Source organism: Pecten maximus, chromosome 3 (assembly GCF_902652985.1).
Source record: "Pecten maximus chromosome 3, xPecMax1.1, whole genome shotgun sequence".
In the NCBI taxonomy this organism is placed as follows: Eukaryota; Metazoa; Mollusca; class Bivalvia; order Pectinida; family Pectinidae; genus Pecten; species Pecten maximus.
This window is the reverse complement of record NC_047017.1, coordinates 18,640,550-18,654,600: the sequence shown is the minus strand read 5'-3', so window position 1 is coordinate 18,654,600 and position 14,051 is coordinate 18,640,550. Positions and strand designations below refer to the sequence as shown.

General features: G+C 35.9%; 2 protein-coding genes across 2 annotated transcripts in view; one reads left to right on the top strand and one right to left on the bottom strand.

Moving 5' to 3' along the window:
- Positions 1-368: 368 nt before the first annotated feature.
- On the top strand, positions 369-4,419 carry LOC117323455. Its single transcript, XM_033878689.1, has 2 exons — positions 369-705; positions 1,032-4,419. The coding sequence occupies exon 2, from the start codon at positions 1,057-1,059 to the stop codon at positions 2,044-2,046; it is 990 nt and encodes a 329-aa protein (XP_033734580.1). The 5' UTR covers positions 369-705; positions 1,032-1,056; the 3' UTR covers positions 2,047-4,419.
- Positions 4,420-5,028: 609 nt separating this feature from the next.
- Positions 5,029-14,051, bottom strand: part of LOC117323453 (exportin-5-like) — a 45,470-nt gene continuing 36,447 nt past the window's right edge. The window contains exons 23-32 of the mRNA XM_033878685.1: positions 13,071-13,207; positions 12,539-12,636; positions 11,726-11,766; positions 11,371-11,483; positions 10,748-10,902; positions 10,211-10,315; positions 9,496-9,636; positions 8,707-8,775; positions 8,288-8,386; positions 5,029-7,799 (exon numbers count right to left, since the gene is read on the bottom strand). Of these exons, the coding sequence (XP_033734576.1) occupies positions 7,638-7,799; positions 8,288-8,386; positions 8,707-8,775; positions 9,496-9,636; positions 10,211-10,315; positions 10,748-10,902; positions 11,371-11,483; positions 11,726-11,766; positions 12,539-12,636; positions 13,071-13,207 (1,120 nt within the window). The 3' untranslated portion in view covers positions 5,029-7,637. The remainder of the gene's footprint in view (positions 7,800-8,287; positions 8,387-8,706; positions 8,776-9,495; positions 9,637-10,210; positions 10,316-10,747; positions 10,903-11,370; positions 11,484-11,725; positions 11,767-12,538; positions 12,637-13,070; positions 13,208-14,051) is intronic.

The following is a 14,051-nucleotide window of genomic DNA, read 5'->3' as shown; positions in this document are numbered from 1 at the left end:
TTGTAAAAATGAAAAGATTGTAATTCAAGAAATATAATAAGACAAAAGTCCATGGCAGTTTATTGATCTTGAGGCTTAAAGTCAACACCAAAACATTTAAAATTAAATCCCTCGGTGAGGTATATTGAGATAGTCGGCTGTATTGGTGTACAGACGGTATTTAAGTAAGACCTGAATTGACATTCCAGGGTCAGCTACCATATACAGGTGATATACAACAGCGGGAAACAGATATTACATGGCATTGTTTTACCATTGTGTCTGGCAGGTGACAATGGAAACACTTGAAGTGTAAACATTTGTGGTACGATGTGTGGGTCTGTTAGTAACAATTCATCCTGTAGTGCCCTCGGGTAACCATTGGGTAACCATTGGGTAACCATTGGGTGACCATCGTGGACACCAGTAGGAGGCTGTGTCTATTACCATTCTGAGGAAATCATAACACACACCATTCCTTTGGAAACTATCTCGTACATTGGTAAGAGGCTGTGTCTGTTACTGTTCTGAGGAAATCATAACACACAACTTTCAGTGGATATTCCATCAATACATTAACGGTCAGAGCTCTGCCCTCTCTGTAACCATTTTGAGAAAACCATCACACACACCTTCCTTGGGTAACCATATCCCATACATTGGTAGGAGGCTGAGTGACTGTACGGAAGGTGTAGAGAATGGATAATACCTAGGATCTCGTTACAGGTACTGACTCTGTATTTAATAATTCATAACTTCAGCAGTGTAAAGCACAGTGAATTATGTACAGTAAACTATTTCTTGATCATATGCCAAAACAATTTTTTTCAATATAAATTGAACTTTTTTTTTCTATATTGCCATCAATATTGGCCATTCTATAATGAATGCTTTATCCGGGTAGTAAATTCTACTGAAGTTGGAAATGTGACAGGTTTTTAATGAATAATACATACCGTATGTGTATGTTGATACACAGAAGTAAAAAGTGCAGTTTGAAAAAACATAAAATACATTGTACATTTATTTATGCATTGGCATTTCCATTCCAGTTGGCAGTGTGATCTAAAATCTATAATGGGCTGCAATCTTGGAAGTGAGGCTCAAAAACCTAATTTGGAACCAGGTCATCGTAATGAACCAAATGAGAAGACAAAACCAAGTTCTAATGATGACCAGAAAGAGAAGACAATTAACCGAGACGTCATTCCTGTGTTCCTCCGAGAGGAGTCTACACACGTGGAAAAGACGCAATTCCTTCACACACACAACCTTCAGTCTCTGTGTGCGACAGACGATGGTGTGTGGATCGCCTCCTCGGATAGTACAGAGTTAGTGGAGATGGACAACGACGGGGAGAAGGGGCGTTGTGTCGAGATGGTCAGTGGCATCGACGGCATCAGTATGAGTCCCCTAAGTGGCCGTTTATGGATATGTTGTGATGATTCTACAATCCGAGAAATGACTCTGCCTGAAACGGCCAATTCCCCGCCGGATACAGCACAGGTACGATTTGAGACCGGGTGTATGTGTATTGGTGTGACTTACAATGAGTATATTATTGTTGGTACCTATATGGATGTAACCATTTATTCACAAGACGGAGAAGTTATTTTATCTTCGCAGAACATACCCGGATCTCACATTATTAAACCATATAAAATCGCAGCGTGTAAAAAGACACGTCGGATAGCCGTGGCGGATTGGGACGACGGCGTATGTGGAGGAGATGACGTCCCAAATGTGGCGGTCTTTAACGACCGCTTAGAGTTTCTACACAGATACTATGGGGAGACCAAACTACTGAAAAAACGGAAGAGTGGCCCGACCCAGTTTCTACCTTATGACATTTGCTATGACCCCCAGGGTCTACTACTAGTAGTAGATTACAAGATCCGCTGTATCAATGTGATTGACTCAGGAGGTCGCTTCCTGCGCCTGTTGTTGGCCCTGCCCTCTAGTGCAGTGTGGCCCATCTGTCTAAGTCTCCACAACAGTCGCCTCTGGGTTGGCTGTTCTGATAAATCTCTCAAGGTATACAATTATGAGGATCTTGCTGAAAACTAAAATGTTTTTTACTTGTGTAACAATTGTACTTGCCATTTGAATGTATTACAAATGTAGGGTTTATACATATATATTTGGGGGCATTATTTTCATTGTACATTATTCTAGTCATGAGAAATATTGTGAAATATCAATACACAGATGTTTTGTCCTGATACAGAGTTAGTTAGAGATGTGGTAGAAACATGAAACCCTTGAAATGCTATCTAGTTTCAAGAAATTCGTTCAAACAAAAAGATTCAGAGAAGATAGTAAAGTTATTTATACCATACATTTAAAACCCCAATATAGCAAAATATGACTCCTAACTCTAACTATGTATGATTAACCAAATAGCCCCCCTAACTCAACCTCTCACGAGTCAATTAATACCCCCACCTAACTCAACCTCTGATGAATCAATTAATACCCCCTCCAAACTCAACCTCTGACGAGTCAATTAATACCCCTCCTAACTCAACCTCTGATGAGTCAATTAATACCCCTCCTAACTCAACCTCTGACGAGTCAATTAATACCCCTCCTAACTCAACCTCTGATGAGACAATTAATACCCCCTCCTAACTCAACCTCTGATGAGTCAATTAATACCCCCTTCTAACTCAACCTCTGATGAGTCAATTAATACCCCCTCCTAACTCAACCTCTGATGAGTCAATTAATACCCCCTCCTAACTCAACCTCTGATGAGTCAATTAATACCCCCTCCTAACTCAACCTCTGACGAGTCAATTAATACCCCCTTCTAACTCAACCTCTGATGAGTCAATTAATACCCCCTCCTAACTCAACCTCTGACGAGTCAATTAATACCCCCTCCTAACTCAACCTCTGACGAGTCAATTTATACCCCTCCTAACTCAACCTCTGATGAGTCAATTAATACCCCTCCTAACTCAACCTCTGACTCAATTAATACCCCCTCCTAACTCAACCTCTGATGAGTCAATTAATACCCCCTCCCAACTCAACCTCTGATGAGTCAATTAATACCCCCTCCTAACTCAACCTCTGACGAGTCAATAAATACCCCTCCTAACTCAACCTCTGATGAGTCAATTAATACCCCTCCTAACTTAACCTCTGATGAGTCAATTTATACCCCTCCTAACTCAACCTCAGATGAATTAATTAATACCCCCTAACTCAACTCAGACTCTGAGTCAATTAATACCTCCTAACTCAACCTCTGATGAGTCAATTAATACCTCCTAACTCAACCTCTGATGAGTCAATTAATACCCCCTCCTAACTCAACCTCTGACTCAATTAATACCCCCTCCTAACTCAAACTTTGATGAATCAAAGTCCCCTCCCAACTCAAACTCCAGTGAGCCAAAAACCCTCCAAACTTCAAAGTGACAGTATTAAATTTTTTCCACTGTCACAAATGCAATCTCTGAAATTGGGAAACAATTTTATTTCAACAAAGTGTGATTAATCGTAAATTTCCTGAATGTCAAAAAAGGGGAACATTTATGTGATGGATGTATATGTACTAGAGATATAATAAAAAAAAAATGCCATAAACTTGTCATCAGGTATCAAATGGCTTATCTTTGGCCATTTGTAAGGGTGTGACTTGTATCAAATGATTAGTGTGTCATTGTAACATGTTTTGGTTTTTATTTATAATCATCCATATACTCATTGCTAAATACAAATATTACCTCATAGATTCAGAGGAATGTAAAATTGTGCCAAATCATAGTAGTCATTTCATGAAGCAGCTAGGTCATAAGACATACAGCTAAATGTATACTATATTATAATACAGACTGAAGCCTCCAGTTTATGTTGATCTCCAACTGGAGATGTTTGAAAAATAAAATGATTAAATTTTTTAATTATCTCAAAAAATTACAGTTTGTCAAAATTATAGTTCTACATTTTTTCTGATTTTGACAGTGACCCCCTGACAGATGTGTGAGCTGACTTGCTTTAAGTTATTAACACTTTCGTTTTAACACCAGAATAAATAAATAAATGTATAATAAGTAGAAAATGTACCATTGTTATCACTCGGATTGCTCCGCTTACCTGTATTTAATACTTTGATAATATAAGTCGTCTTGGTCTACAACCATCAAGGTTTTGTCATTAGCTAATATAACCAAGATGTTTATCATGTTGAACACAATCTATCTACAATGTAGATGTAGGTCTTTGACACTGACTCAATGTTTAGGGTTTGAACAAGATCTTCCAGATATGTAACTAACAAGTCATTCATGTGAGAAATATCTTCTGGTTGTATAAAGAGATGACTCTAGTTTGTATGTACTTATTTTATCATGCATTAAGCTTCTGTGAAGTTTTAAGTTATATATTTCAATTTTTGTAATAATTAATAAAACAGTGCTGCCGACACAGTATCCTTGTCTTGTTATGAAGAAGTACATTAAACAAGCCCCAGTTTCATCAATATTCTTTATTATGATATCTATAACCCTTAGAATAAAGTAATGTATTAAAGAATTTAAGGAAACTTCCTTAACTAATATTTTATCCTTAAATATAGGTATGTTTTCCTATGATAAAATTGAAGTCAAAGAATTGAGTTAATTTAAGGAACATTGATGAAACTAAGGTCAGGTTTGATGAAGCCATGCCAGGTCACCTGTATGTAAACCTAATGTAACCGATGGACCCAATCGGAACTCCTCGGTCACGTAGTCACATTTGAGGAGTTCCAAGTGCCAATGGACCAGTGGTTCCAGAATTCAGTGGACACAACTTTTAAATGCACCATAAGTACAAGACTTAATATCTATTACCCTCATGTGTTTTCAAGCTGTTTTTAATTGTAATAATCAGGAAAAAAAATATTCCCAAGTGACTTTGGCTTCCTGATGATTAATCAGTAGTACATGTGAATCTGATGTTTAGAAAAGGGCAGACCACTCTTCCTTTACCAGAGGACAAGCACGCATCATCATAATGGAAATATTACATCAGCAAATAAAACACATTAAGTAGGAATCGAGCTTGTCCCATGCTTTATACATGAAACTTTTAATTGCTTTGACACCTTTTGATCTCGTACATGTGGGACATTTATAACAAATGAAAATCTATTGTAAAGTGTAAGTACATTGTATACAAGACACCAAATGGTTTAAACATTGGTACAAGTTATCATGCAGTATAATAATTTTGTTTCACTCAGGCCTACTTGAAGCGTCTACTATAGTGACTATAGTCTAATTATATATAAGTTCTAACTATTGTAGAAGCGAACACACTCTGGTTACATGTAATGTTCATGTGTAGAAAAACAAGAAGTTACAATGTGTATGTCTAGTCGATTTTGTTCAACCACTTGGTCCGACTATAGCAACTAGACCTTGCGCATATGTCATCATTTGGAAGCACAGCAGTGATTGGTTGTTGTTTATACACATATGTAATCACATTAGATGGAACAGCCTGACTTTAGTAAATAGTTGACGCTCGAAACAGGTCTCAATGTTGAAGTTAATTCCATTATTTATTATGTCTACTACATTTCACACATCTAGGATAATTTGAGCTTTTATTTAAAAATTATCACCATGTATTTATATCAATAGTTTATATAAAAGAATGATACATATGTGCATATGATTAATATTTATTGCACATCCTGAACACCCACTAAATTATATAATGATTTCAATCCATCTAAACATTTCATTTTACATTTACACACATATGGAGGAATATATGATAAAGCAGTTCGAAAAATATTAATATAACAAGAATCACCATTAAGTCCGGTGTATAACATTGTCTTGTCTGTCCCATTTTGTCAGCATGGTAAAATTGAAATACTCCAAAATTGCTAATATTTCATTACTTCCCCCCCAATATAAATAAACTTCTTTGGTGATAAAACGATAGTATGTAAGTACCCTACAAAAGTTATAGACACATAAATATTGATAGAAAACAAATGGCCAATTTTGAAAAAGCAACAATACTCAAAATTTACCTAAATATGACATTTTTTTTCTCTAAAAAACACCTCTCTTACCAATAAGTGAAAGAAAACATGTCCATTATAAAACTGAACTTGTTTCAATTTTACTATTAACTAGTGATCTTATATCAATTTTTTTTAAATCTGAGGTTTTTAACCCCTGGCCAACATGCACCAAAAATATGAAAATCACAATCTATATATATATGGAGTGTTGAGATGTCCAAACTACAATGTTACTTTTTTCAGGGTTTGATTGAAAGAATACTGGTATTTTCTGACAAAATAAAGCAAATTGGAAACTTTGTTTGTTTTTTCAGGGTTTGATTGAAAGAATACTGGTATTTTCTGACAAAATAAAGCAAAGTGGAAACTTTTAAAATGGCCAATTTTCAAGAGCAAGTGGGCCATGCATTTTGGATATAATATTCCACAAATAACAGGCTTGTTGAGATGTTCACTTTGCCAGTACAGACACCAGCTGGACTTACAGTCTTTGAACAACAAATCTAGATGTTGCCACTGCTGGAAAAAGTTAACCCATCAGTCTTGCTTTCATGGTTTTTCATCTCAGGGTAGACAATCAGTACATTCAGCCGTCATTTTTTTAACAGGTTTCACGTCCGCTGTTTTGGCCTTGCAATCCTTCAGCTCGTCAGCTGAAGGGCCGTTAGCCTGTTATAGCGGATATAAAACTTAATATAAAAAAAAACCTACATCACATTTACAGTACAACATAAAAGACATTGTGTCTCATAGTCTGGGTCAGCTACTGAATGTTTCAGAGTTAAATAAAGAATCTTATACTGTACTGGCAAGATATCTAATACCTACCAGGGGTAAGGAGCACATATACTAAAAGGCAGTGTATCTTACTCTCCAAAACTATGCAGGAGTTATCGGATACTGAAAACTACATCTTTTTATTGGAGAAACAGTCACACATCTAACTTTCAACACTTAAATGGCCTTGATTTCATTGTGATCATTGGAATCTTCCTATCCAGAACTTGTTAGAGCACATATCATTGTGTCAATAACAGTATACTGTAGGTATATCAGCAGAAAAAATATCAAGCATACACAAGTGTCCTTAGATAAGTCTCAATTGGTTCAGGCCAGCTCAAACTGTCCCATAGTACCAGCTAGGAAAAATCTCCAGCTGTCCCAAATAGTGGGCAAATACCCGGAAAATTCTCCAAGGAGTGTCCTATTGTACCAGGAAAATTATCCAGCTGTTCCATAGTACCAGGGAAATTCTCCAGGGAGCATCCCAAAAGTACCTTGAAAATTTTCCAAGGAGTGTCCGATAGTACCAGGAAAAATCTTCAGCTGTCCAATAGTCCCAGAATACTACATTGTATGTCTCTGTATCCCAGCACAGATAGATTACCTTTTGAGAGTATATCACATGTGAGAATCTTTCAGCACAAAATCCAATCAATGGATACCAGCTCAGATATTCAGATGTACCATGTCCCTGTATTTGATCAGAGTAACAGTAATGATACACAGGATCCTTGTAACAAATCACATGCCAATTGTTCTTTTGTATGGTCACTTCGTCCACTGGTCACTCTCCTCTCTAGCACCAATGATGATAATGCATTGTATCAAATGATTGACACGTTCAGGATGCTGCCGAGTTCCCATTGGTGGGTTTAAATAGGCTACAGAGACCCAAGTCCTTAGAATCAATTTCATCCACAGAAGGTTGTTTTGGTTTGATTGTAAATATAGGAGGGAGATTTTTATATTGTGCCTCTCTCTTAAACTGCTGGCCAACACTTTTCTGAAATAGATTATAAAAACACTGTCATTCAGACTTTTCTGAAACAGACAATAATAGAAGTAATTTTCTTAAAGAACCTATTCCTTGAAAATTATTCTGAGTCATCTGATATATATCTGATACTTGGTGACAGAGAGCTACTCTACATCATACTGGAGTACTTTGAATAATCAACATAGACATGGACATGGGGACCAGATCGGGATTGTCATCCCAGACAAGGAACTGTACCTGGTATCACACAAGTTTTGTTAGAAAACACAAGAGGCCCAGAGGGCCTGTATCATTCACCTGGTTTATTTTTAATATATTACTCAGGAAAATGAAATCAATACACTCTACCGTGGCCCAAACAGTTACAATATGTACATCAAGTGTGCAGGATTTCTATTTCTAAATTTAACATGTTCCCAGGCCAGTAGAAAATTAATGACCAACAAAACTAAACAGTATACAAGAGAAAAAGGACCGTAACTTAACAAACTCACCCCAATGATATCAGTCACCAGCTTTTTAAAGATGTCTTTCTTCTTCTTATCTGATAACTGTTTCTGTGGACTTGACTGAAATATTTTTTCATCAAAGGCCTGAAAATAAAGCACCGATAAATTTAATTCATCTAAGGGAGACCATTCAGCACATTGGTAGAGTGTCACAATTTCACAAAAACTCCATAAAAATTCCAGATTTTCAAAAGCTATACAATATATATACATTCTAATACAAGATTTTCAAAAGCTACACAATGTATACATTTTAATGCACTCGCATAATTTATATAGGCAATAATCCATTTATACTTTTCTACTTATAAATAAATAAAACAAATTCTATTACCTTTTTAGACTGGAATGATACGGAAAAGGTACTGAAATGATGGATGACATGTAACACCAACTATACCTACCCTGACAGCATCCATAGAACAGTTGGGGATTTGTAGAAGGACACTGGCTAAATTGGGAAAGTGTGGCCTCTGTAATTTAAAGTCATAACATATACACTGTTAGTTAGAAATGTATTACACTAAGATCCAACACAATTCAAGCTTGTCTAAAAATGCTCTAACACACTGAAAGATTCAAATGAATATTTGAGTGTGTATATTTCAGTTATTAACTGATATATCTTTGTGGTGTTACATAAATAAACAACGCGTTTACAGCATCTGAGAATATGTGTTATTAACTCCTAGTATTAAATACTACATTTCTGATTAGAATGAAGTATTATTCATCTCTACTAACAGAATCTACAGCATAGTTTTCTACCCCACTGGACAGCAATGTCCTCACATTCTGTGTGGAAAATCAATCTGTTTTACTTTGGGTGGAATATTGTTTGTTTGTTCATTTGTTTGTTTGGGTTTAATAGTCAATTCACGGTCGGGTCATTAAGGGTAACGGTGCTTTATTTACTACCTTATCATGAACAAACTTGTGGGTGGTGAAGACAAAATCGGATAAAAAGGTACCTATTAAAAGCATTTTCATTGTATATTTAGATAATCAAAATAAAAACGTGGTAAAATGATAAGAGATAATGAAATGATGATGTAGACTATATGATATATATAACATCAAAGAGAGTATGATAAGTAAAAGGCCATCAAGTCTATAGAATAGATTGATGTCTTTCAAATAGCAAACAATGGATTATCTGCAACATTCATGGAGTATATACTAATAATACATACCAGGAGTTCATACATCTGTACCCCTAACAGGAGTAAATCGTTCTGAGCAGCCTCATGCTGACCATGAACCTGAAGACCAAACAGCACAGCATAGAAAAACACATTCACAGCCTCCGGAACCAATTTATTGTCGGCCAACAACTGAAATGTCAAAATATATCACAGGTATTAGAAAACAAGATGATATAGGGCTGAGTTTTATCTTGTGCCTCCCTGTTGTAATCGAGTCTTCCACAAATGTCCTATCATCAGGTCCACATAAAGTCACAAGTGTAATCAGATTTTATATCGATATAAAATACATGTATATGTATCAAGATGAAATGTTCCAATACATGTATGTTTTGCATCAATACTTTTTGCAATCAATCTGACATTTCCATGGCTGTATATTATGTGTGCCAATTTTGAGACTAGAAAAAAAATAGCCAAAAACAGACAACTTGAAAGTAAGATCAGTAGTGCTTGGTTCCCTGTATTTTCATGAAAAATAATGCTTTTTGCTTCAAACTTTTTGTAAAATAATGAAAATTCGAACTATTAACAAAAAACAACCTTTCTCAAATAAATTGTCAGACTGGCACATAATGTGTGATTTGTAAAGTTGGATTATTTGCCAGGAGAACATTTAGGACTATTATACTGACAAAAGACCGCTAATGACCTCTATAACCTCTAATGAGGGTAATATAAAGTCAAAAGTAGTTGTACATACCTGTTTTACAGCAAGCCAACACACAGTGGAAGCCCTTAGTATCATGGTGGAATCTTTCCAGGCCAGAGAGTTAAATACGTACATTACAATGGAAGGGTAGACTTCCTGTGAACAGAGAAAAGGCCCAGTCACTTAATCTGTTTCATTTCGTTTGTTTGACATAGACAAGAAATTGGTAATGCTTCAGCTAATTTAAGAGTACAGAGGTCATCACATATTTCTTTAACAGACCTAAACAGTGAAACCTGACTTTACCGACCACAGACTTTAATGACATCCTGTAATATTCCATTGTACCCAACAGAACAGCAACATGCCCCATACTCCAACAATGTTAGAGGTTAACACGGGAAGAAAATGACGAGCGTCAGAACCAAAAAATAGCCAGAGACCTTTAGCTAGCTGAAGTACACGACTGACTGTTGCCAAAACTGACTTTACCGACATATTGACTCCAGGTTTCAATGTATCTATGATATTTAAGACAATATGGAACAAATCCATTTCATAACAATTTCAAAATAAAAGTTTGATCACCTCAGTTTTCATACAGAGAACACCGAGTTCACTGAGAGAGGTTTCCTTGGTAGGCTGTTGTTGACTGGGTGGATTCTCTGTTCCTTCTTCATCCATCATCTGGTCCTCTACAACACTCTGGTCCGAGTTCATTTGGCGGTACCGACAGATTGTAACTATCACAAAAAACAAAATACCCAATGACACATCAACTTTTTAGACACTCCTCGGCTGATTATGCAGTTATCTCACATGATTGATATTATACAAATCTCTTTTAATGGTGACTACTGTTAATGAATGATGAATTCCAGTCTCTCTACTGTCATACCTTTGTATTCTTATATTTCATTAAATATTACATCAAAATTTTTCTGGTCATTTTGTCGCTGTATATAAAGGTGCAGATAACACTTAGGGACCGCGGTGGCAGAGTGGTGTCCGGACACTTTATCACTAGCCCTCCACCTCTGGGTTACAAGTTTGAAACCTACGTGGGGCCGTTGCCAGGTACTGACCATAGGCCGGTTGTTTTTCTCCAGGTACTCCAGCTTTCCTCCACTTCCAAACCTGGCACGTCCTTAAATGACCCTGGCTGTTAATAGGACGTTAAACAAAATAAATCAAACCAAGATAACACTTACCGAGCAGGTCAACATATTCCCTGGTCACCTGGCGGGTCAGTTGGTCTTCCAATACCTCCTGTGACTCAGGATTTTCATCCTCTGTCTCTGTTTTACCTTCCTCTGTCTGATGACTGAAAGTTCACACATAAGCCGGTATCAAGTGAACAGTACAGTACAAATGTAATGTTACAAATAATTGATATCAATTTAGTAAGATTTGAACATGGATGTACCATATGATGAAAAGTTAATTTTACAATCTACAACCCCCACATGTATAAATTCAACCAATGAACTTGCTCATTTAAATACGAATTTCAACACCTTTTCTGAATAACACCCTGAATAACACCCTCCCTTGTAGATATTTTACCTGTTTCTCTGGTTCACTACTGCCCACTTGGCACTCAACCTCTGGAAAATATAATAACAACTTACATTTAATAGCTGATTTGCATAAAGATGTCTTGTTGATAATTCATTGTGACAGATTGGTAAAAGAAAATTGTCACTAAACACATTATTACTATTTGCTCAAAAAATCTTTACTTACCTTTTATTTATGTTGCTTAAAAGCTGCTGATATGTTCTACCAGTATTCACCATGGTTACTAACTGGTCATTCAAATTACTGTATATATCTCGGTGTAACCATGGATACCGATTTAATCAGGTCACCAAAGATGTTGACTGATTTTACCTGGTTAGTGTCACTCTGGATACTGTCTTATTTAACTAAATTTTATTGATATTGACTAATTTTGATACAGACCTCGTACATGTGAGTATTATTGATATTGACTAATTTTGATACAGACCTCGTACATGTGAGTATTTTTGATACTGACTGACTCTAATACAGACCTTGTACATGTAGGTATGACTGAGAGTGACTAATTCTAATACACAACTCGTACTTGTAGGTATTATTGATACTGACTAATTTTGATACACACCTCGTACATATAGGTATTATTGATACCGACTAATTCTAATACACACCTCGTACATATAGGTATGATTGATACCGACTAATTTCAATAAACACCTCAAACATGTACATATGCTTGATATTAACAAATTTTGATACACACCTCGTACATGTAGGTATGACAGATAGTGACTAATTTTGATACAGACCTTGTACATGTAGGTATGATTGAAACTGACTAATTTTAATACACACCTCATACATGTAGGGACACAGATACGCCAGTAGGGGTATAACTGCCATTTCATAGCACCTCCGGGGACAATTCTGTACAAACGGCTTCACGAACACACGTGGTATTAGTCAAGGATGACAAAAAAGGAGTGATAACAAAATCTACATGATTATGAATTGGAAATTTCGTTTTGTTTGACTTTCTGTGTTCGAAATAATTTATAACAGACATTAATATGAGTTTTAAACCAAATAGACCTCATACAATTTATAGTATGTAATTCTTGATTTTCTCTGATTTCATATAAATCTGGATCCAGTTTGCACATTAATTCACTTGGGTCAAATCCGTATAAATTATCATATACGTGTATTCAAACACATGGATCAGATTTTTCTTCTTTTTTTTTTTTACAATTTTTTATTTCATTTCATTTTCTTTCATTCATTTGTTACTTTTTTTTTTATACATTTTTCATTTTATTTTTTTTTTTTTTAAATTTTTATTATTTTTTTTAATGACACTGCATTCCCTGAAAGTAATAAAGGATATGAATCATTGGCTTCAATCTGTAGTCAGGCAGGATGTCCAATTTGGTCAAGATGGAGCTAAGGAGGGACTGTGTAAGATTAGGTATGGTGTAGAACTCCTGTCCGAGACACGGGCCAGCATTTCCTAAAATGTGACAGCTGTAAGACAAAGTAAAACCATGTAGTGTGTAGACACAAATTCTCGAAATGTAACGTAGTCTCTCAACACTGTAGGATCAGATCTTGAACAACAAGAGTACTGTGGGGCAGTTTAAATAATATACATCCGTCTGATGCCAAAATGATATTGACTCTGGTAAAATGCATAAAATTTAAGTGTACCAAAATACTGCTTAATGAAACCATAGCAACAGATCAAGGTAACAAATCCTTTTAAGTTTAAACTTTATAGATAACTGTTAAAAAATTTCAGATCTTCAAAAAAAGGACCCAATGGGCCTGCAAATTTGCCCCGTCTCCTTGGATATGGATTGAGGTCGTATCATTTTGCAAACCTTGTCTAGCTTCATCTAAGTTAACTACCAGCAAAAAAAGTTTGAAACTAAGGCCCTTTGGTTATTGGGAGGCAGTGGTTTGAAACTAGGCCCTTTGGTTATTGGGAAGCAGTAGTTTAAAGTGTTTAAACAAATTTAACCCCTGTCACCTTGAATATCAGTCATGGTGATTTCTCTTGAGTAGATATAAGCTAATAAGATTAAAATAATAAAATAAACAAATCCTTCTGCAAAAAATTTCAAATCAAAATGCCTCTTAGGAAAACTAAATACTGAATATTGCAATTAACAAGAGGCCCAGGGGCCTTAACGGTCATCTGACTCTAAATTAAAAACCTTATATTATTGTAGTATGTATTCTCTGTAGCAAGTATATAGTGGCACTGTTGGCCATGGTGGCCATCTTGGATTTCTGACCCGCCCAATAAATAACAACACTTGGTAAGGACCATCTCAGGATCATTTCTGGTAAGTTAGAGCTGAATCCC

Coding starts and splice junctions, on each gene's coding strand:
- LOC117323455 (XM_033878689.1), top strand. CDS start 1,057: ATGGGCTGCAATCTTGGAAGTGAGGCTCAAAAACCTAATTTGGAACCA.